General features: G+C 31.9%; 2 protein-coding genes across 2 annotated transcripts in view; one reads left to right on the top strand and one right to left on the bottom strand.

Annotated features, from left to right (window-relative positions):
- Positions 1 to 26,131, bottom strand: part of LOC142236606 (uncharacterized) — a 747,498-nt gene that overhangs the window by 664,165 nt on the left and 57,202 nt on the right. The window lies entirely within an intron of this gene.
- On the top strand, positions 7,494 to 8,490 carry LOC142236229 (uncharacterized). The gene is made up of 3 exons (XM_075307491.1): positions 7,494 to 7,733; positions 7,797 to 7,980; positions 8,089 to 8,490. The coding sequence occupies exons 2-3, from the start codon at positions 7,969 to 7,971 to the stop codon at positions 8,347 to 8,349; spliced, it is 273 nt and encodes a 90-aa protein (XP_075163606.1). The 5' UTR covers positions 7,494 to 7,733; positions 7,797 to 7,968; the 3' UTR covers positions 8,350 to 8,490.

Genomic DNA, 26,131 nt, shown 5'->3' with positions numbered 1-26,131 from the left:
GAAATGTTCGAAACCACGTGCGAGGCTTGAGTATCAAGTTCGGGCTTAGCCGCTAAAATAAAAATGAATCAGTAAAAGCAGAATAAAATTATATCTTATGACACATTTAAGTATGAGTTGAAAGGGGAATGTTCTGAGGAAGGAGATTTTTGTTTAATTTTAGAAAATTTAGGTTAATTCCAGAAAGTTTTAACAGAACTGTCAATGCCGATATAATTTTCGTATTTTTTTAAGGGAAAAATTGGAGTTCAAAATTACAAAAATGTCTTTACTGCCAAACGAAGTTTAAAATGCGCGCATTTTTGGTAAAATTTAGAAATTTTAAGAAGTTCTGAACTTCACTTGGATTCAAGTGGGTTCACTTGTTTTGTTAAAAATTTTAAGAAATTCTGAACTTCACTTGGCTTCAAGTAGGTTCACTTTTTTTGTTAAAATATCTACACATATCAATTCCGCCGTTTTTGTAGTTTTTAACAGATTTGTCAAAAGTTGCTATTATCGCCCTATATTTCTAACTTTCTAAAGTTTTAGAGTAAGATAGATACACACTGAAAAAAAAATATCAAAGATTTCATGTCTTTAAAATACGAATGCAAATTTTGCTTAGCATAGAAGACGCATTTCTCTAATATAAAGTTTTTTTCCTTGTCCAAAAGCCGATACATTTTTCAATGAAATCGTATTGTCCTTATAATTAAGTGATTTCACTTAAAAATGCGTATCATAGCATGAAAGAAAAATTGTTTGGGCTAAGGTCAACATGACTTTAATAATTCAGAAAAATTCTTTAACTTTAATGAAAATGTCTTTAAATTGGTTGTCTTTTTGCATCTTGACTACAAAGCCAAAAATCGTTCAAATATAGGACATATTTTTCAACACTTTATTTTAAAGACGTTTTTACTTGAAACATACCATAATTTCGAGTCTTAATTTGGAAAATAAATTTGTCGTTAACTCGTTTTTAAAGGACTCTGATGAAGACAAAATTTTGAAAAAGCGAAAAATTAAAATTTGCTTCCTAGAAGCAAGTACACAAAACCCAAATTTAAAAGAGAATTGTGTCTTAAAAGTAGCCTTACTTGTATTCTCCGCTTCTTTGGCTCGGAATCAATACCAATATTTGTAAAGTAAAGACAAAACCTTTGGAACCTTTGGATAAAACCTTTGTTTTCAGTGCATGTAGACACATCCTTCCAATTTAATTTTGTGATCATCTTGATTTGCATGGAATTAGCCTTGTGTCCTTTAAACAACATACATCTCAAATCCCATAAAAAATGTCTACACACTTAAGAGGTCAAATCTGGAGATCGGTCTATATTCGGTAAATACCAAAACATGAACCGATACGCTCCAAATTCGGCGTACTTATCCGTAAACCCAAAATAATGTCCAGATTTTGAGTTTCACGTAAATCGGTTAAAAAAAGGGCGGTGTCGACCGATACATACCATATTCGGCACACTTATTTATGAACTCTAGATTTTGAATTTCAGGCAGATCCGATAAAAGTTCGGATGTTTAGAAACTCAACAAGTCCGATCGGGAAATAGGGCTATATGGAGGCTAAACTAAACCTTGGACCGACACACACCATATTTGGCATACCTTTTTATGGACCCAAAATACTTCTAGATTTTCAATTTCAGATCCGATAAAAGTTCGGATGTTTAGAAACTCAACAAGTCCGATCGGGAGATAGGGGTATATGGAGACTAAACTAAACCTTGGACCAACACACACCATATTTGGCATACCTTTTTATGGACCCAAAATACTTCTAGATTTTCAATTTCAGATCCGATAAAAATTCGGATGTTTTGAAACTCAACAAGTCCAATCAAGAAATAGGGCTATATGGAGGCTAAACTAAACCTTGGACCGATACACACCATTTTCGGCATACATTTTTATGGACCCAAAATACTTCTAGATTTTCAATTTCAAGTAAATCGGATATAAATTGCGATGCCTAAAAGCCCAAGAAGTCAAATCAGGACCTATACCAAAACATGGATGGAGGCCGATATACACCTATTTGTGGTCCTAAAATACCTCTAGACTTCCAATATCACGCAAATCGAATAAAAACTACGTTTTCTAGAAGCCCAAGACCCCAAATCTGGGGATCTGTTTATACGGGAGCCAAATCAAAACCTGGACCGATATAGCACATCTTCGAACTTGGCCTGCGTGCAGACAAGTGACGAATCTGTGCCAAATTTCAGGACGATAGCGCCATTATTGAAGACAGACAGACGGACATGCTTATATCGTCTTACAATTTCTCCTTGATCAAGAATATATACTTTACAAACGGAATGACAAACTTATTATACCCCCATCATATGTTAGGTTACCTAACCCACCCCGATCATCATTCTATGGTGGTGGGTATAAAAAATAAAGTACACTCAATTTTAGTTCAAGGAAATTACTATGGTTTAGTTAAACTTTCCCCAATACAAGATAGTTTCCTAAGCTTATGATATCGGTTTAAAACAGTTTAGTTCAAATTTTCTGCAATAACCCCAAATTTTCAATATTAAAAAAAAATTGTCCTACCTGTTGTGTTCTCTGATTTTTGAGTTTAATGTACCCATATTTTAGCCGCCACTGTCAATTTGAATTATTATAATCTACATAAATCTAACTAATTTTGGATTCCATTCAAATTAAGTTTACATATTTTTTTCCGGCATGTCCATCAATGAGCTCTTATCACTGCTGTCGCAAACACCTCAGGCAAATTGAATTTATTCCATGGTCTCTCGGTGTCCATATGGTCAGAATCCGAATGCTGGGCAACAACTAAGGCGGCAGCAGTATAGTGAAACTTGTAATTATATCTCGTGGGTAATCCACAATCTAGAATAATGAACATTTAATCTTTTAATGGATGTGGAAAATGAGATGAGCGCCAGAACTGACCTTGTCCAACGCAATTACCTACACCAAAACACGCAAACACACAAACGCCACAAACGCACATATGAATTCTAATGTTCTTCGCCCCGCAAATCTCATTTACATAGTTCATGGACTTGGAATTTATACCGGGTGTGTGAGTGTGCATGTATATATAAACGGATATAAATACAATCACTCTAATTTATAACTCGCCTTATGTATTAGGGAGGAAGATTTTTTTATTGAATTTTGATTTTTTATAAAGTCTTTTTCTGTTTGTTAAACTACTAGGGGAAAAATGGACTAAATTCTAGTTCATTCATTTAAATTTTTTTAGGGCATTGTTAATAAATTTGGTTATAAAAAAATTTCGAAAAAAATCATAAAATTTAACTACAAACAAATAATTTATTTGCAACAAAAACATGGTAAATTTAGCATTAGTTTATCAATGGACTTTTTTTGCGCGTTGATAAATTATAATTTGTTTCCCAGCATCAATTATGCGAAACTTAAATTTTGTATGTGAATTGTGGCTTAATTGTATCCTTTGTGTCTTCGTTTCTTTGGCTTGGAAATAATACCAAAATAACTAGAGTAAAGACAAAATCTTTGGTACTGGGGTTTTCAGTGTATAATTGAATTTAATAAATCCTTTGCATTAACCCTTTCGACCCTAAAGTTGCCTGTGGGCAACTTTTTGTAGTTGGAGACTAACTGTCAGCGTTGTGTTTGTTTTTAATCATAAAATTGTAACGGTATCGACAGCTACAAGTGTTCTCTTTAAGTTGAATTAAAAAGCAGCTAATTGCGTTGTCATTTAGCAAGTTTATTTTCATTAATACGCACGTGCCTCAAGAAAAACATAATTGCGAATTTGAAAAACGGTTTTTATAAATGAAATTTTTTTCAAAAATTACAACAAAAATATTGAAAGTTTTTATTTACAACATACTGGTAGATTAGCACGAATATTGGAGCTTTATTAACTTTGGTTTTTTAGACTGGCATGGGTTCAGAACAAACAAACAAAAAAAAAAAAATTCGGTGAATCACGGATGATTCACGAGAAGTCGTGAATGAAATTTAAACTAAATCTCGTGAATGTGCGTGATCGGGAATAAACAAAAATTTGTCATGCGTGGGCAAAAATCAAACTGTGTTCGTGATTTGCGTGAGTAAAATTTCTCCGAAATCACCCTCACGATTAAAATTCACGTTCACGATCCAATTCACGCTCACGATAAAATTGACGTTCACGTTAAGACAGACACAGAAAAAATCACACTCATGACCAAATTCACGTTCACAATTCAAACTCACCAATTTTAATCACCTTCACGGATTTTATCACGCTTAAGATTTCAATAGCGTCCGTTATTTGATGGTGAAACATATTTGAATTTTGCTAATGGTTCCGTCGTGAGTTATTTTATGAATGTTACTTACCGCTCAGTAACTGCAGCGAGTCATGAGATTTGTCGTGAATGACGCCAATTGTCGTGTTCCGAAAATTTTCCTGAGTCACGAGATTCGTCGTGAATTGCGAAAATTGTTGTGAATCGTGCGGGAGCGTGAGGCATAAACGTTGTTCGTGCGTGAGAGTGCGCGAGTATGACTTTTCATTTCGTGAAATTGCATGGGTGTGAATTCCTACCCCCATGGCGTGCGTGAGTACAAATATTTCTTCGTGAATGTGTCTGAGCGTGAGTGAAATTTCACTCAAGTATATATTTACTGTAAAAATGACAACAAACTTAAAAAAAAACAATAAAACGTAATACGTCTATCATTACAAACCAAACCATTTTATAGTCACAATTGCCCAAAGTTGCCCACAGGCAACATTCTCTACCGCCCAAACGAGTGGGCGTGGCGACCCGAAATTTTGGCTAGACGCTTCTTAAATGACTTAAACATGATTAAGAGTATAACAATTTAGGATTACGATTACAAAGCAATTTAGCATGGGATCAACATATAGGATATGTGAAATCCAAAATTGCCCCAGCTGTTGGTATTTTGCGAAAGTTTAGGAACAAATTTGACCAAAGGACTAAGCTTTTAATTTATCAGGCTCTAGTTCAGAGCCATTGTAACTATTTGGCTATATTTTATGCATACAAGAAAAGTGCGGAGTTAAAGACTCTGCAAATAATGCAAAATAAGGCGTTGAAAGCGATGGCAAACTTGCCAATAGGATACCCAACGCTAAACCTGTATACGGATATTTTTCCTCATATTTTACCAATTCATGGAACTTATATGTATTCAAATGTTTGCATCAAATAGGACATCATACAATTTATTTCTTGTGCAATAGTCATAACATTAACACACGTAATAATAATCTGCTAAATGTTGTTTTATGCAGAAGTGAGACAACTAAGCAAAGAATTGAATATTCTGGCAGTTTAAGATATAATAATTTGCCCAGTGAAATCAAGTCTGTTTCAAGTATTTCTGTTTTTAAGACGAGAATAAAGGAATTTTTAAAAACCAAAATTGATGAGCTCCTAATATAATTGTAGTTCTATCCTTGAGGTTTTTTTTATTTTTATTTTATTTTTATTATTATTACATTGGAATTAAAAGTTAAAAAATAAAGTTTATATAATATGTTGCCAACGAGCCTCTAAAATGCCTTAATGGCGCTGAGGCCATACTAAGAAATTTGTAAATTTATAACGTTTTAATAAAATGAAAAAAAAAAAATTAGCGATATCTATAATAATTCGGGGTCGAAAGGGTTAAAGACAAATATACAAATCCAATCTGATTGAAATTTCGACAATAACGCAACTCTAAAATGTTCCTGCGATTCTCCAATGCGATTCTGCGACGCAACCTATTCCACATATTTGTTGTTTGCCAGTCTATTGTGTTTGAAATGATTTTCCTGAAAATAATTAATGTTCAACAGTACGCTACGACGACATGCGACAACGACAAAAATATAATGGAAATTTATCATAAACAAAGCAATAGCCAGCAATAAATAACATTCTTCCATTAATTAGTGAAACGAAAAATATTAAATAATTTGGAAAAATATGAAAATAATACATGTACATATAGAGTAAATATTTTAATTTATGCTGGTAATTATTGGTATTATATTAAAATTTTGCAAAAATAATGATGTCATATTTTTAAAGGTCTATACTCGTATATTGATAGATAGCAGGGACCAAAATAAAGGCGAAACTGGAATCAAAAATTCAATCATTTGAACCCACATTAAAACCCTAATATGGCGTATTAAATAATCTCACATTAATGACACATATGCCCATGTTCCCAAATCCACTTCCAGGTGAATGTGAATCAATTCCACGATTTTCGTGTCCTACAATCCACACCCAGAGAAGGATTATGATCACCTCAAACATGTTTTAAGAGCAAAATGTTATTTTTGGGTGGTGACCATGTAACATGGTTTTCGCAACAACGTTATTTTCTCGGAAATCATGTATCTGATTTCGGCAAGCATGTTATATTTGACGAGAAAATAACATTTTAGTGACAAACATGTTACATGGTCACCATACAAAAATAACATCTTGCTCTTGAAACATATTTGAGGTGATCATATTCCTTCTCTGCGTGCACTTTCAACGGAATTTTCGTGAAATCAATTCACTTGCAAAAGTCTAGGTGAAGGTTGAATTATGTCCAAGATGGGTGTATTTCCGGTTAAAAAAAAGTACTCGCGTAAAAAATTTGAAATGTTTTATATTTAATACATGAGTTTTATTAAAACTGCGTCATTTTTAATTAAAAAAATAATAAATTATAATAAGTCTTGATTCCACTTATTTTGATTTCCGCCTTAGTGAATTTTTGGGTGATTTCTGCAACCCAGCTGGGTGATTTCTGCAACCCAGAAAAGTTCAAAAAAGAACGTGGAATTAAGAACACCAAAGTTTCACGTTCGTGGATTTGACGTGAATAGTGGATATCGCAACATGGGTGATAATCTTTGTTTCAAAATTTTCTTCACAAAATTTAGGATCTTCGAAATTTGAGTCTTAACACCAAATGTCGTAACTATTTTGAAATTTTTTCAAAAAAGTCAATACTTGGAATCCAAGACGCCTTTAAAAAAACTGATAGGCAATCCTCCTAATTTAAGTAATTTTGTTTTTCTAATTCACGACTATTATTGTAGTAAAAGACAATGTCATTCCATATTTCATTAATACAATATGATATTCTATATTAGTTAATAATTTAATTAGTTTGAAAGAAACATCTAATGTGACAACAACATTGCCAAGGCAAACAATGACAAATTGCAAAACAAACAAAAACCAAATGACCCAATGAAGATAAAATAGACCCACAACAAAAAGATTCGACGACAGCTTGGCCCATTTAAATAGATTTTTTTCTGTTTTGCTTGGACTATTCATACGACCAAAGTAAATGAGCCAACCAATGACCAGATGACCATTAGATGGGCAAATGAACAATACAAGGACAGATAAAACTCATGAGCATAAAATCAAATTAGTATTCTTAGAGTGACCCGCATGGCCAGAAAAAAAAACAGAAGCTAACAAATGTAACACGGTAGCCATTGTCTGGGTCCATGGTGGTCTTAGACCTTTTTCAGTGGGTGTCATATGGTTGGCGGTTATAATTTGATGAACTATGTGCAATCTTTAGCCATTGGACCGGAAGAAACGGATGTTGGAGCTAATTCAAGAGTTAGAGCATCTACTACTTAGCAAAGAAAAAAAAAACAATACGGAGATTGGCAGTAATGAGCTCTAATTCATTAGCCCTGGTAGAATTGTTGGCCACTTAGTTCATAGGTCATTAAATGAATGCGCTAATTTACTGTGGATATTTAAAAATGACCTATCTCTCTCTCTTAGGTGTTGCGTGACTGGCGGTGGAACATTCATATAAAAGACTTTGATGATTTGAGACAATCAAACAGTAATCCAACAATTCCTACAACTACGGACTGATTATCGCCTATGGTCTTTGCCAGAAAATTTTACACACGCTCACACGTACAAGCGCCTACACAGTTATTTACAGAAAATGTTTAAATTTGTAAGTATCCTGGCAACACAAACAAATATTTCCTTTTTCCTTATTTTCCCTCTTGTCTGATAAAGAATGCCATTGCCTATTCATTAAAGTCCATTAACATGCTTACAGTTCATTTTGTGCTTAATGGCCATTGTTGCCTTGACTACTGCCAAACCTGGTATCGTTTCACCCTTGGCCTATTCATCTCCTGTGATTAGCACTGCTGCCTTGCCTTATACGGCCGGTTATGCCGCCCTACCCTACTATGGTTCATATGCAAGCCCCTATTATGGTTCATTTGTAGGATCCCATTATGCTTCACCTTATACAGCTGCCACTTTTGGAGGAGGATATCATCATCCCTATGGGTCGTTTATCTTGAGACGTTAAAATTCAATTAAAAAAATATTGTAGACAAAAGACAGCATGTAACATACGCAAGTTATACAGACGGACGGACGGACGGGCGAATGGAAAATGTCAGAGATTTTGATGAAAATAAAGAGATTTAAATGGCGATGACTACTAAGAAATATTATTCTGTAATTTATGTTGCCACAATTGCTGAGGAGAATTGGGTAAGTAAAAGTAAATACAAAAATGGTCTCAGTAATTAATTAAGGAGAAATTAGGAAGTAAATAAGATCTACAGCAAAAGGATAATTTTCAAATGAAAAGTGGACAACAATTAACGAAAGGGTTTTACTCATTCATTACACTGACAAAAAAAATGTTATTTATTTATTACAAGATTTACAATCATAAATTATGAAAATAAATGTAAAAAAAATTAGGTGCTAACAACAAATGTTTTTGACCAAAAAAATGTTGACCAAATAGGAAATATTATGCAAGCTAAATTTTAGGATACTTAAAAAGAAGTTTTTATTTAAAGAAAGTACATAATCTTGTCTAATGTCTTTATATTAAAGAAGCACCATCTTTGGATCCGAATCAATACCAAACTTCACAAGAGAAGGTCAAAACTTTTAAAGTTAAGTTGTTTTTGTGTTAAAGAGAATATTTTGAAACACAGTGTTAAGGAATTAAATATTTTTACGGTATGGATGAGTATTGAAATGAAGTTTAGCGAAATTTTTACGAGAAGCTAAGCTAGGGGGTTCTTCAAAGACCTCTCCAGAAAAAAATTTTTCCACCACCATCAGAATCGTTATCGTAAAACAATTTGGGAGGCTATCTTCACAAGGGCCATATAAAACAAGTAAGGAAAGTCTAGAGTCGGGCGGGGCCGACTATATTATACCCTTCACCACTACTCGTATGTATACCAACATCTTAACACCTTCAAATTTGTAAGAAGCTATATAAGGCTTATTTTCCCATAAACAATTATTTCAATATGAACCGATTTGGACAATTTTTTTAAACTTTCACAAAATGTCTAGACTCAAAATTTAAATTCGTTAATGACCGGGATGGACCACAATGTTAGTACAAAACAAGTATATTCGGCCGTAAGTTCGGCCAGGCCGAATCTTATGTACCCTCCACCATGGATTGCGTAGAAACTTCTACGAAAGACTGTCATCCACAATCGAATTAATTGGGCTTTGGTATCTTAAAACTTCTTAACATCGTTTTCTAAATTGTGAGTTAGTCCATACGTGGTATATATTAGACAAAAAAGTTATGTATAGGTAAGTCTACAAATAATTACGAATCGATAATGACATTTGCACGGTACGTAGAGAGCCAGAATTGAAATATGGGGTATCTTATATGTGGGCTATATACAATTATGAACTTGATATAGACAAATTTTTGTGTGATTGGGGATCTATTTATCTGAGAGCTATATATAACTATAGACCGATATGGACCTAGTTAGGCATGGTTGTTAACGGCCATATACTAGCACAACGTACCAAATTTCAACTGACTCGGATGAAATTTGCTCCTCCAAGTGGCTCCAAAACCAAATCTCGGGATCGGTTTATATGGGGGCTATATATGATTATGGACTGATATGGACCACCTTTGGCATGGTTGTTAAATATCATGTACTAAATTCACGTACCAAATTTCAACCGAATCGGATGAATTTTGCTCTTCCACGAGGCTCCATAGGTCAAATCTGGGGACCGGTTTATATGGGGGCTATATAGAATTATGGACCGATGTGGACCAATTTTTGCATGGTCATTAGAGACCATACACTAACACCATGTACCAAATTTCAGCCGGATCGGATGAAATTTGCTTCTCTTAGAGGCTCCGCAAGCCACATCTGGTGATCGGTTAATATGGGGGCTATATATAATTATAGACCGATGTGGACCAATTTTTGCATAATTGTTAGAGACCATATATATTTGTTTCTCTTAGAGGCTCCAAAAGCCAAATCGGGGGATCGGTTTATATGGGGGCTATATATAATTATGGACCGATATGGACCAATTTTTGCATGGTTGTTAGAGACCATATACGAACACCATGTACCAAATTTCAGCCGGATCGGATGAAATTTGTTTCTCTTAGAGGCTCCAAAAGCCAAATCGGGGGATCGGTTTATATGGGGGCTATATATAATTATGGACCGATGTGGACTAATTTTTGCATGGTTGTTAGAGACCATATACGAACACCATGTACCAAATTTCAGCCGGATCGGATGAAATTTGTTTCTCTTAGAGGCTCCGAAAGCCAAATCGGGGGATCGGTTTATATGGGGGCTATATATAATTATGAACCGATGTGGACCAATTTTTGCATGATTGTTAGAGACCATATACTAACATCATGTACCAAATTTCAGCCGGATCGGATGAAATTTGTTTCTCTTAGAGGCTCTGAAAGCCAAATCGGGGGATCGGTTTATAAGGGGGCTATATATAATTATGAACCGATGTGGACCAATTTTTGCATGGTTGTTAGAGATCATATACTTACACCATGTACCAAATTTCAGCCGGATCGGATGAAATTTGCTTCTCTTAGAGTCCCCGCAAGCCAAATTTGGGGGTCCGTTTATATGGGGGCTATACGTAAAATTGGACCAATATGGCCCATTTGCAATACCATTTTACCTACATCAATAACAACTACTTGCGCCAAGTTTCAAGTCGATAGCTTGTTTCGTTCGGAAGTTAGCGTGATTTCAAAAGACGGACGGACGGACATGCTCAGATCGACTCAGAATTTCACCACGACCCAGAATATATATACTTTATGGGGTCTTAGAGCAATATTTCGATGTGTTACAAACGGAATGACAAAGTTAATATACCCCCATCCTATGGTGGAGGGTATAAAAATATTGGACATATTTAAATTCCATAAAATTTCGCAAATCTTCATTTATGATTTATAGGTCGATATATACGGATTAGAGTATAGGTAAATTTGAATCATTTTTGCGAGTTTTCGATTTGACAGTGACAGTGATTTTACAAGGAACATGTGGGTATTTTGGCCATATTTGCTAAAATCGGAAGAACATATATACAGTGACTCACACGTCTAACCGGACGCGTGCAACTTCAAATTAAAATTTATGACATATATATGTGAAAAATAGAGATTATTTATTATTATTATTATACACAATCGATCAAGTTTGGCACGAAATTGGGCGAAAACTTTACCAAAAGAGGCATTACAATGTCCAGGAGCTCAAGTCATCTATTTTGGAAGTATGGATCAATATGGATCTTCAAATTTGCAAAAATCATTTGTCTTCAATTCCAAAGAGGCTAGAAGTTGAAATATCTGCTAACGGATATGCGACAAAATATTAATAATAATATGCATTTCATATGTTTTGTTACATTTTTTAAATTAAGAGTGGCGTTTTCCTTTATTTTGGTGTATAGTTTTACCCATAAAAACAAAACAAACAAAATTCATAAATAAAATATAGTTCGACAGCTAAATCAATTTCAATTAACATACGAGTAAGAATTAAATCTTGATTCTTTGTCGTGAGCGTGATTTTGCAGAAATTTTATTCACGCACATTCACGAACCAATTCTATTAGGCGTGATTCACGTCACGTCTAAATCGGGCGAAAGATATATATGGGAGCTATATTTAAATCTGAACCGATTTCAACCAAATTCGGTACGCATATTTATAATGTTAATTCTACTCACTGAGCAATATTTCATGTAAATCGGAACAAAAGATTGGCCTCTGAGGCTATAGGAGAGTAAATCGGGCGACTCCGAATTTAATTCTAAGCCGATCGGTATACTAAAAGATGGGTCCATGACTACTCCTTCGCAGCGTAACATACAAATGCACAAACTTATTATACCCTGTACCACAATAGTGGTGAAGGGTATATAAACGGGTGATAATAGTAGATAAAAGGCACTCAAAAATAAAATTTTTAATCAATATAGACCTTCGCAAGAACATCGAATTGGCATCAGCCAGCATTTGTTCATCTAAGTACAATTTTTAAATTCTTTTCATGCATTTGAATGGATCATCATCATTTCCCCACTTATATCCATTAGGGTATAATACGTATGTCGCAAAAGTCGTAAACATACTTAATGTAAAAAACATAATTTTGAATTAAAGAATATTTTTTCATTCAATTTAGTTAGGCTCTCCGATAAAAGGGATGCAAAAACTGCTGTGTATTATATTTATTCAAAACTCTACTAGTTTTACTTCTCTCATTCGCAGCTTCAAACTATTCTTGGTTTGCGTGGTCCATAATGTCCACCCAAGCCTTAGGTGCATCAGCGAATGACTAGCTACAATTTTGAAAAATGTTAATTAGTATAGAAATTGGCTCTAATAAGTCAAAAAATGATTTTTATAAAATTCTCTCTAAACAAAAATTTACGTATGGAAGACTTAAGTAGTTTTCCTTCTTTCCAGTTTCTGCAGAAATTATGGAAAGAAAAGATGAGCGAATACCGACGGCCTTGTTTACTGCGCCATCAAGTAGTTCATAGTAATTTTGGCTTGGAGTATAAAATTGAAATAACTCTACTTTCAAGTTTTTTTTTTAACACGTTAATAACTTTATTCCTGAGAATTGAAACTTTTTCCGCACATATCATCATCTTGGATAGCATTCGCTACCTAGCTGAAGGGACTGAGGTATTTTGAGTTTGCGACGTTTGCTGCTTTTTCTACATTTACGGTGCGTATGTGACGTTTACGACAGTCCCAAACCTAAAAAAGCTTGATACAGGCCATCTCTGATCTCCATCATTATTGTGTAGGTGTGGGGCACTGATTAAAGTGGGGCAACATGAAAATTACATAACGAATTTTGACATATCCTAAATAATGATTTATTCTTTATTGGCATTCTATGCCCTTATTTCCAAAAGAGAATTTTTCCCAAAATCAATTTATCATTGTTCTATGTATGGATATTTTTGCCTTTCTCCACATCCAATCCCAAACGATTTTCATACAATTTTTTATCTCATTGGATCTCAATAGCCTTGGGTTAAGGGACTTTACCGCCTTGTTGCCTTTTTGTGGTGGTAAGCAATCAAATCCGAAATGATTATCGAACATTTCATCCGTCTGGCCATTTTACTTTTATCTAAATATTTCATTTCTGTATCTTCCAAAAAAGTTTGGTTTTCTTTTCCTATCATAAGACTTAATGGTGTTTTCTGCCCTTACAACTTTAACTCATTTGGCTCGCCATTATATTGGCTGTTATCATTGGCATCATCAATATGTTATCGTCGTTATCATTTGACGATCCCAGCCGTCATAAAAGTAATCCTCCCCCTCTTCGATTTCATATTCAGAATCTATGTTAGTATTGAGTTTCCTACGACACTGCAGGTTTTATTTTTATTTCTATAGAAAATATCGTCCACGTGTTATTTCTATAGAAAATTACGTCGAAATTTTATTCCTATAAAAACTTTGTCGAAATTTTATTTCTACAGGAAATTTCGTCGAAATTTTTATTTCTATAGAAAATATCGTCGAAATTTTTATTTCAATAGAAAATTCCGTCAAATTTTTATACCTATAAAAAATTCGTCGAAATTTTATTCTTATAAAAAATTTCGTCGAAATTTTATTCTTATAAAAAATTTCGTCGAAATTTTATTTCTATAAAAGTTTCATCGAAATTTTATTTCTATAGAAAATTTCGTTGAAATTTTATTTCTATAGAAAATTTCGTTGAAATTTTATTTCTATAGAACATTTCGTCGACATTTTGTTTCTATAAAAATGTTTGTGTCGACATTTTATTTCAATAGAAAATTTCGACGAAATTTTATTCCTATAGAGAATTCGTCGAAATATTACTACTATAGAAAATGTCGTGGGAGTTTTATATAGAAAAATTTCATTGAATTTTTTTTTAGAAATTTTATTGTCATATTTCGTAGTAATTTTATTGTTACAGAAAATTTCGTTAATTTTTTTTTATAGAAAATTTCGTAGAAATTTGATTTCTATAGAACATTTCCTTGACATTTTGTTTCTACAGAAACTTTTATCGACATTCGATTTCTATAGAAATTTTTTTGTTACAGAAGTTTTTGTCGAAGTTTTATTGTTATAGAAAATTTCGTAGATATTTTATTGTTATCGAATATTTCGCTATTTTTTTTTTGTAACAAAAACTTTCGTTGAATTTTTTTTGGTATAAATTTCGTAGAAATTTTGTTGTTGTAGAAAATTTCGTTTAAACTTTATTGTTACAAAAAATGTCGCCGATTTTTTTTTTGTTTCTATAGAAATTTCGTTGAATTTGTTTCTGTTATAGAAATTTTCGTAGAAATTTCATTGCTATAGAACATTTCCTCGACATTTTGTCTCTATAGAAACTTTAATCGACATTTTATTCTATAGAAAATTTCGTCGAAATTTTTTTGTTACAGAAATTTTTGTAGAAATTTAATTGTTATTGAAAATTTCGTAGAAATTTTATTGTTATTGAAAATTTCGTAGAAATTTTATTGTTATTGAAAATTTGGCTATTTTTGTTTTTTGTAGCAAAAACTTTCGTTGAACATTTTTTGGTATAAATTTCGTAGAAATTTTATTGTTATTGAAAATTTCGCTTTTTTTTTTTTTTTGTAACAAAAACTTTCGTTGAAATTTTTTTGGTATAAATTTCGTATAAACTTTATTGTTACAAAAAATTTCACCGAATTTTTTTTATATCAATAGAAAATATCGTCGAAATTTTTTTGATACAGAAATTTTTGTAGAAATTTAATTCTTATAGAAAATTTAGTAGACATTTTATTGTTATTGAAAATTTTGCAATTTTTTTTGTAACAAAAACTTTCGTTGAAATTTTTTTTGGAAAATTTCGTAGAAATTTTGTTGTTGTAGAAAATTTCGTATAAATTTTGTTACAAAAAATTTCGCCGAAATTTTGTTGTTATAGAAAATTTCGCCGAAATTTTTTTGTTATAGAAAGTTTCGCCGAAATTTTTTTGTTACAAAAAATTTCGACGAATTTTGTTTTATATCAATAGAAAATTTCGTCGAAATTTTTTTACTACAGAATTTTTTGTAGAAATTAAATTGTTATAGAAAATTTCGTAGAAATTTAAATTGTTTTTTTTTGGTAACAAAAACTATCGTTGAAAAATTTTTAGTATAAATTTCGTAGAAATTTTGTTGTTGTACAAAATTTTGTATAAATTTTATTGTTATTGAAAATTTCGCTATTTTTTGTAACAAAAACTTTCGTTGAAAACTTTTTGGTACAAATTTCGTAGAAATTTTGTTGTAGAAAGTTTCGTACAAACTTTATTGTTACAAAAAAATTCGACGAATTTTTTTTTATATCAATAGAAAATTTCGTCGAAATTTTTTTTGATACAGAAATTTTTGTAGAAATTTAATTGTTATAGAAAATTTCGTAGAAAATTTCGTATAAACTTTGTTACAAAAAATTTCGCCGAAATTTTTTTGTTATAAAAACTTTCGTAGAAATTTTATTGATATAAAAAATTTCGTAGAAATTTTATTGTTATACAATATTTTTTTGTTATAGAAAATTTCATATTTTGCAATTTTTTTTTGTAACAAAAACTTTCGTTGAAATTTTTTTGGAAAATTTCGTAGAAATTTTGTTGTTGTAGAAAATTTCGTATAAACTTTGTTACAAAAAATTTCGTCGAAATTTTGTTGTTATAGAAAATTTCGCCGAAATTTTTTTGTTATAGAAAATTTTGCCGAAATTTTTTCGTTATAGAAAATTTCGCCGAAATTTTTTTGTTACAAAAGATTTCGCCGAATTTTTTTTTTTATATCAATAGAAAATTTCGTCGAAATTTTTTTATTACAGAATTTTTTGTAGAAATTTAATTGTTATAGAAAATTTCGTAGAAATTTTATTGTTATTGACAATTTGGTTTTTTTTGTAACGAAAACTTTCGTTGAAACTTTTGTGGTATAGGAAATTTTGTTGTTATAGAAAATTTCGTAGAAATTTTATTGTTATTGAAAATTTCGCTATTTTTTTGTAACAAAAACTTTCGTTGAAATTTGTTTGGCATAAATTTCGTAGAAATTTTGTTGTTGTAGAAAATTTCGTATAAACTTTATTGTTACAAAAAATTTCGCCGATTTTTTTTTATATCAATAGAAAATTTCGTCGAAATTTTTTTGATACAGAAATTTTTGTAGAAATTTAATTGTTATAGAAAATTTCGTAGACATTTTATTGTTATTGAAAATGTAGCCACTTTTTTTGTGACAAAAACTTTCGTTGAAATTTTTTTGGAAAATTTCGTAGAAATTTTGTTGTTGTAGAAAATTTCGTATAAACTTTGTTACAAAAAATTTCACCGATTTTTTTTTTTTTTTTTTTTTGTTATAGAAAATTTCGCCGAAATTGTTTTGTTATAGAAAATTTCGTAGACATTTTATTGATATAGAAAAGTTTGTAAAAATTGTATTCTTGTAATTTCTTCAAAATTTTATTCTATAGAAAATTTCATAGAAATTTTATTGTTATAGAATATTCCGTCGAAATTTTGTTTGTTACAACAAATTTCGTTTAAATTTTTTTGTTATAGAAAATTTCGTAGAAATTTTATTTTTATAAAAAATTTCGCCAAAATTTGTTTATAATAGAAAATTTTGTCGAAATTTTATTGTTATAGAAAATTTCGTCCAAATATTATTGTTATAGAAAATTTCTTGAAAATTTTATTGTTTTAGAAAAATTCGTCGAAATTTTATTGCTATATATAAATTTCGCTGAAATTTAATTGTTCTTATTTATTTATTTTTTGAACTGTTTTCATTTTTTTTGTTTTTTTTTTTTTGAAAGGCGAAAACTGGATTTGACAAAATTTTGAAACAAAAAAATCTACAATTTAATTATGATTACAATCCCTAGACCCCACTGTACATTCCCTCGTCATTGTTTGTGGATTTGAGGATATGACAGAATAGACCATTTTTTCACCATTGTGTCATTTTTGGTGTTTGGTGCTCGTAGTTGTTGTTTGTTGTTCATTTAACCGAAAAATGCTAATGTGTTCATATTAATGTCGGATGACGGCGGTAGTGATGATGATGATGACTCTAAAGATGACGACTACTCGTACTACGACAATATTATACGATGTCGCATATCCTTAGATCTACTTTCAAAGTTCATTGTATGCACATACGAACATACGCACTCCACACACTTCAAGCCACAAATTTACACACACAATCGACATGTGTTTTACATCGATATACATGTGTATGTGTATCCATCCCATTCTTGTGGAACATAAAAGCGTTCAACTTTTATAAGGCAATAAAGTAAAATGTGTGGATGTGTGCGTGCGTGTATGTTGATGCGTGGCTATGATGGGATGGGAAAAAGTTCGGGTTGAAAAACAAATGTTTCCTTGGGATTTGTATACCAGTCTAATGGCTTCTCATGAATATTTGAAATGCAACCAATCTAAACCAAAAAAAGAACAGTTGGCAGGTTTTGATTTTCTTTAAAACATCAATATGAAAGATTTTGGGTGATGGTTATCTGGGGTTTCTTCAAATCCTGTTAGAATGTTGAAAAATTAAATTTGTGTAACTTTAACAAAATGTTTTTAATATTCGTTGGAATTTTGATGAAAGTTTTGTATCATTGTTGTTTTTTTTTTTTTTTTTTTTCTTACAAGATATTTTGGATGGTAAGGGAAAATTGGAAAAATAAGTCACGTATCTAAGCGTTAGCGTTTTTCGTAAAGCCATTTTAACCAAATATGTGTCGAGTATTTCCCCCCTTATGTCTTGCTGTGCGCTCCAATACTCTTTTTCTCGAGATGTACATGAGAACAAAATGTCGCGAGTATATAATAACTACTCACGTACAATCACGATTGTAGGAGGTCACTTATGAACAATTTACCGTGAAAATCGCATCACTCCCAATTTATGAATTCTCTGTTGACTCGCTACATTTCACGAAATTTTTGGTACCACCGGAATGTGTGAATAAAGTAAAACTATTACGATAATTGTTTTATTAATTTGGAGGGCGGTTAATATAAAAGAAATGAAGTGATAAAGAATGTAATAAATATGGACAATGAATAATTAATGACCATGAATATGTTTTAGTGAGCGTGACATTTAAAAACGTGAGCGAAACTACAATTGCCTATTTAGTTAGTCACGATGTTAGTATAACTAAAATTTATGCTAGACGCTGTTGAAGAACTATCCTAGGGTAGGGATTTCCATTTCGGTATAATCAACATAACAGGGATACACTGAGAAATCAACGGGGAGCAAGCGGCGAATGTGAAAAGCGTAAACTGTCACAAGGCCGTTTTCTGGAACTCACAAGGTGTGATTCACATCGACCTAGCATTTTACCTATGTTAGATTACACAAAACAAAAATTATGATTCAAACGCACAATTAATTTATCCAAATAATTTTTAATTGAAATGTCTTTAATCACGAAAATGATGGCAGGCATCAATCACAGTTTTAATTGGACATAAATAAATTGTTGATAAAAAAATTAATTGATTTGATTTTAAAACTTCAATTAATTTTTAAATTGATTCAATTAACATTTTAATTGGTGTTGGTTTCAAAAAATAATTAATTTTTAATTGATTGAATTAAAAACTTTATCGATGTTGATTGCAAAAAAATCAATAATTTTTTTAAATTGATTAAATTAATTATTTAGTTAAACTTCTAAACAATTTCCAACTAACTTTTTCATTAAACTCAATTGAGTTTTGTAATCAGCATCGATTATTTGTTTTTTAATTAAATTGTTAATTGGAATAATTAATTGCTTAATAAAAACTGCGAAAATCTTCACTCATTTTCTTAAGTAACTTTGTGTTTTTATTCTGTCTTTCGAGGTTTATTAAAAAATTCATTGTATCAATTAATTTTTTAAATACAAATTTAAAAAATTTCAATTAATGTTACGAGTTTAATTAGAAAAAATTCTTTGTATCAATTAATTGAAAAAGTTTTCAGTTTCAATTAAATTTTTCGTTGGACATATTTTGGTAATATTTTTTCTGTATATGTAAAGTGGCAGTCCGTTTTTTTTTTAAGGCTCACATCAATGAACTTTTTTAATTGGAAATATTTTGGGAATATTTATTCTGTATAGGTATAGTGGCAGTCCATTATTTAAGGCTCACTTAGACTATTCAGTCTATTGTGATACCACAGTCCTTAACTTCTCTCTTATCACTGCGTGCATGAAATTCCACTCACATTTATGCATATGCACGAAGCAAAATTTTTGTTCACGCACGGTACGTGTGGTAGCCAATCACACTCACGCACATTCATGGAATTAAAACCAGTACTCACGCACGATTCATGTGATTCACAGCACTCACGACATTCTCCGGTAGTGTGCATATGCCAGACGATTACATTTATAACTCGACTCATGCATATGCATATGCCAGACGTCATTTTAACTCGGAAGTGCGACAAACGGGAGTGAGCATAGGTAACTAAATTAATTTCAGTTAACATACGAGTAAAAATTAAATCTAAATTTTTTTCGTCAGCATGATTTTGCAGAATTTTTATTCACGCACATCCATGAACCGATTTTATTTCTCACGCGCGCTCACGTACAACATACTGTTTTTAGTCCCATTCATGAGTCACGTGATTCACGCGTGTCTCGAGAATTTCGTGTCATGCGCACACCTCGATTCTGTACCTACTGAACATGGTTCGGTTTATGTCTTCGATAAGATAAAGTTATCTTTACGGACATAACATTTTAATGAAATGTTCTTCTGTGTTTAATTTTATTATAATAATTTCAATTTTATGTTTTATTTTCAATTTAATATAATTTTATTTAATATATTTAAATTAAAGCTATTGTTTCTTTTGCCATACCACTTTTAGATTTTAATTCTAAAAATGTCGAAATATTTTTCCTTAATTTTGATTTTAATTCCATAGCATCCCAAACATTTGACAATAAAAGCTACGTTTTTCACTTATATATTGTCTTTCACTTATACACAGAGAATACAGATTGGTTGTGTCAATCGAATTTATTGCCAACCTCCTTTTGGCAGTTGTAGCAACTACCAGTTGGCAGTTGTGCCACCCGACTGATTCGGTCGACACTACCAATATCTCATATGATGTTGGTTGGGTCTGCGGACGACATTGGTTGTTGCTACCTTCATCATTCGGTTGTGTTGCCCAACTTTGATAATACTAATGACCGAATTAAAAACCAATTTCGTCTCAGTTAAATATTATATTTTATTTTATTAAAATATGTGTATATAATAAATCTAAATACATCGAAAGAAGAAAATTGCACTAAATCAACTCATGTACCCTCAGCCATGAATTGGCGAAATCATCCTATAGGTAAGAAATCTTTACTAAAAATAAAATAAAAATAGATTAATGAATGGAATGGTATATGTTCGTGTTGAAATCAAATAAATACGATAGAACTTCGGCCTGGCCTTATCTTAATGGTGAAAATCGGTTACTAGCAGATTGCAAATAATTACAAACCACACTATTTGTGAACATAAATTCACAATTCGCCAAACGTCTTGGAGAGGTCCAGCCCATTTGGAAAATTGTAAAAATGTCTCAAATATACCTACACATCTAATTATAAATCATAAATGTTTTCGGGAACCTCCTCAACCTCCACGATTATTTTTGATACATGCTAGATATTAAGATTGTTGAGTTATTTTGAGTCCTCTAAAAAAATTCATGCTGTACTGTGATCCCATTCATGGCGAAGAGATGATAAAATTTTATGTTTTTATTATCGTTGCCTCTATTTAAAATTTTGAAATAAAATTCTTTATTCTTCTTCCAAAAAAAGAAGAAAAAAATGACATTTTATAAATATTTTAAATGATAGTCGGCTATGAATAATATATGACAATGATGGTTACTAAATGATTGTTAAAAATGTCCCTTACGGATGGTCGTATCAACCAATACGAATCAAAATTATTCAAAGGAGGTAAATTTGGTTACTACAACCATTTATGTTGTGGCACAACAGAAAATCTGTTGAAAATCCCATCAAATGGTTACAGACATGAATAAATATATGTAAATACAGAAAATTGGTATAAACAACTAATATTTATTTCTAAATATAGAAAGTTCATAAGAACAACCTAATTCCAACCATTCTCTTCTCTGTGTGTATGGAGCTTTCATAACCTTTTTAAGTCATCGTCTCTTTTTTTCCATTTCTTCATGTAAACTTTCCACAGGGAATTACATATACTTGGAAATTGATTTTCTAGCTCTTTTGAGACTTCTTTTGATGCCACGAAATATTTTTGGAATAAAATTTATCTTGGGTTGCTTTTCATGCCAATATAAGTCAACCCTGATTGTTTATACCTTTGTTCTGCTTGGGTAGCTACGTTTATGTCGTTTGACATCAGCCAAGAGTTTAACACCTGCAGGTTATCATCAATGTCATTGAAAAAGGTTTTTGGCGTGTATTTTCATGTATGAAGTTTTGAAAAAAGAAAAATATAACATTAAAAAATATGACATACGTATGTGAAATATTATTTGATGAAGGGTTGAACGTTTATGTCAAAATATTTTATTATATATACATATGTATATATTTTTTGTAATAAAATATTTCGTATGAAAATTAAGTTTAAAAGGCAGCATCGATAGTTTAATAAAGGACCTAACTGGATTTGTTTTTGTTACTTTGCAAGAGAAAAGAAAAATTTTAATAAAAATGTTATATAATATTTTTTTGTAATGCTTTAGCTTTTCAAAAGGATATGCAGTCTATTAACACCTGATACACTTTCTACATATGACCAATAAACACTCCTTACATTATTACTGACATAAGTTATGAAATCATTTTTAATATTCTTTAACGAACTGCAATAGTTTGGTTTTATACCAGGAAGAGTTCGTAATAAACAACCAGAGAATGAATAGTCTTTGCACAGGATAAATAATGAAAATAATACCAGAATGATGGGAGTGTGTTAACATTTAATCATTGTAACATATGACACATATATCACAATCTACTGCTAACTCACATTGAGTTCCGTTTTTCCACCATTTTCAATGTTGGCTGACTGCTGGCACAAAACAAAAAATACGTGATTGTGTTACTCTCAGTGGTATAAGAGCGGTGGCATGAAAATAAATATACATATATTTTGTAGATGTATACGTACAGGATAATGAAGTAAACGGATAGCCTACTGACTGAGGAATACTAGAGTCAACTTGACACGTAAGGGCCGCAAAAAAAACACATCTACTATACGCCTACGCAACACAATCAACCTCTCTCCCAACACTAACATCAACACCACTCATAATCTACGAATTTATGTGTATGTGTGTACACCTACACAGAATGTACTTAATTTGAAGGAATTAATTTCAAAAGATCTCATGGCTCGCTAATGATGATGACGGTGAGGAGCCAAACTTAAATATTTATGAACCAATCATTTATATCTATGGCATTATTATTATTCAGCATTCGTTTAAATTATTAAATTGAGCGCAAAATATACAATTTCATGGCTAAAATAAAAAATCACTTTAATTAAATTCACCACAAATATGAAATGAAGCTCTAAAACTGTTTGATTGAATAATACATCAGTTACAAATGAAACAAGTATATACCGTAAGTTCGGCCAGGCCGAAGCTTATGAACCCTCCACCATGGATTGCGTAGAAACTTCTACTGAAGACTGTCATCCACAATCGAATTACCTGGGTTGCGGTAACACTTGCCGATGGCAAGGTATCTTAAAACTTCCTAACACCGTAATATATACCACATAGTCCATACGTGGTATATATTAAACTAAAAAGGCCTATTAAATACGTATATAATTAAGTTCAAGGTTTCTATAGAAATAAAATTTTGACAACATTTTCTATAGAAGTAAAATTTGGAAAAAAATTCTATAGAAATAAAATTTGGAAAAAAATTTCTATAGAAATAAAATGTTGGCAAAATTTTCTATAGAAATAAAATTTTGACAAAATTTTCTATAGAAATTACATTTTGACAATGTTTTCTATAAAAATAAAATTTTGGTAGATTATTTTTGGCTCGAGTGGCAACCATGATTATGAACCGATATCATATGCTGACACCATGTACCAAATTTCAACCGGATCGGATGAAATTTGATTCTCTTAGAGACTCCGCAGTTCAAATCTGGGGATCGGTTTATATGGGGGCTATATATAATTATGGGCCGATGTGGACCAATTTTTGCATGGTCATTAGGGAAAATATACCAACACCATGTACCAATTTTCAGCCGGATCGGATGAAATTTACTTCTCTTAGAGGCCTCGCAAGCCAAATCTGGGGATCGATTTATATGGGGGCTATATATAATTATGGACCGATATGGACCAATTCCTGCATGGTTGTTGGATACCATATACTAACACCACGTACCAAATTTCAATCGGATCGGATGACTTTTGCTCCTCTAAGAGGCTCCGGAGTTCAAATCTGGGTATCGGTTTATATGGGGCTATATATAATTATGGGCTGATGTGGACCAATTTTTGCATGGTCATTAGGAACGTATACCAACACCATGTACCAATTTTCAGCCGGATCGGATGAAATTTGCTTCTCTTAGAGGCTCCGCAAGCCAAATCGGGGGATCGGTTTATAATTATGTACCGATGTGGACCATTTTTTGCATGGTTGTTAGAGACCATATACTAACACCATGTTCAGCCGGATCGAATGAAATTTGCTTCTCTTAGAGCAATCGCAAGCCAAATCGGGGGATCGGTTTATATGGGGGCTATATGTAATTATGGACCGATATGGACCAATTTCTGCATAATTGTTAGAGACCATATACTAACACCATGCCGGATCGGATGAAATTTGCATCTCTTAGAGCAATCGCAAGCCAAATTTGGGTTTCGTTTATATGGGGGCTATACGTAAATGTGGACCGATATGGGCCAATTGTTGCATGGTTGTTAGAGACCATATACTAATACCATGTACCAAATTTCAGCCGGATCGGATGAAATTTGCTTCTCTTAGAGGAATCGCAAGCCAAATTTGGGGTCCGTTTATATGGGGGCTATACGTAAAAGTGGACCGATATGGCCCATTTCCAATACCATCCAACCTACATCAATAACAACTACTTGTACCAAGATAGCTGGTTTCGTTCGGAAGTTAGCGTGATTTCAACAGACGGACGGACGAACGGACGGACATGCTCAGATCGACTCAGAACTTCACCACGACCCAGAATATATATACTTTATGGGGTCTTAGAACAATATTTCGATGTGTTACAAACGGAATGACAAAGTTAAAATGCCCCCATACTATGGTGGAGGTTATAATAAATTCATCATATTTGTTAAATGACTTAGTCTTCCGAGTTCGATTAAAAGGTTGATTGTATCAATTAATTTTTTAAATAAAAATTTAAAAACTCCCATACATTGACTTAATTAAGTGAATATTTTTATCTTGATTAAAATGTTAATTGTATCAATTAATTAATTAATTAAAAAAATTTTTCATCTTCAACCAACTTTTTAATTGGAAATATTTTGCTAATATTTTTTTCTGTTTAGTTACAAATGTCGGATGCTATTTTCCAAACGTTTTTTTTTTGCGTACATTAATTAGAAACGAAAAAACGATGTACGTACAAATGAATCATACGATTTTACTAAATTTGAAGTTGACACAAAGTAATTCAGAATTTCGCAATTTCGCAGATTTATTTTTTAAATCGTTTCGTGAGTACCCAATTATGTGGTCTATAAATAGAACTGCTTGGTTGTATGTGATATAAAAATACTAATGACAACTACAAAGATTACGCGGAAGTAAGTATAATATTAAGGAAGGCCCTACTACCAGCAAATCAACAAAAAGTTCATACTTTGCTTCCAAACAAAAATAGTTTATGTATTGTGGCAGCTATTTCAATGTCACTTATTTAGTCCATTCACAATGTTGAATTTTTCTCCATATGTATGAGATATTTAATTTTTCCCGCTAAATTTTTTTTTCTCAGTGTAAATTTTTGTTTGTAGAAAAATTTATCCCATTTCGTATGGATGGGGAAATTTTATCCTGGCTGGATACATCTCCGTGGTATATGTTGTATACTGGCATGCCAATCAATAATTTCATGGTTTATAATCTTCCAAGGAAATGTTTAATTACACATTCCTTCTTTGTATCATTCCAGATACTGCAATTTGCTCTTAAAATCCATCATTTCAAAAAGTTAAGTAAGTTAATTAAGAACTTGTTGCGTCTCTTCGACTGTGATCATTGAAGAATTAATATTAAAGTATTGTCATAACTCCTCCTTGGGCAGACAACATGAACTTATTGCAATTAATTTTGTTTATAGAACGTGACTCCTCTGCACGAAATCAAAACTCAATTCATCAATTTTCGCAAAAATTAATTATAAGAATTTTAATTTCTCTTTCTCCAAACTTAAAATGAAAATATGCAGTAAAGCGTTGCTTGAGGTATGGAAGGAGGTCACATTGGAATATAGTCGTCTTAGTTTTTAATGCGAAAGTACCTAGAATTGCACTTACTTTTGCCCCCACTCTATGACGAGTTCTTGCATACCAGCTTGTTATGTTTAATCGCATTTAATTATTGAATTCTCCATAACCTTCAGTTAAAAACGTTTGCCATCAAACATTCACCGACAA

This window comes from Haematobia irritans, chromosome 4 (assembly GCF_050003625.1).
Source record: "Haematobia irritans isolate KBUSLIRL chromosome 4, ASM5000362v1, whole genome shotgun sequence".
Lineage (NCBI taxonomy): Eukaryota > Metazoa > Arthropoda > Insecta > Diptera > Muscidae > Haematobia > Haematobia irritans.
Note: the sequence above shows the minus strand (reverse complement) of the source record. Positions and strands in the feature narration are given on the sequence as shown.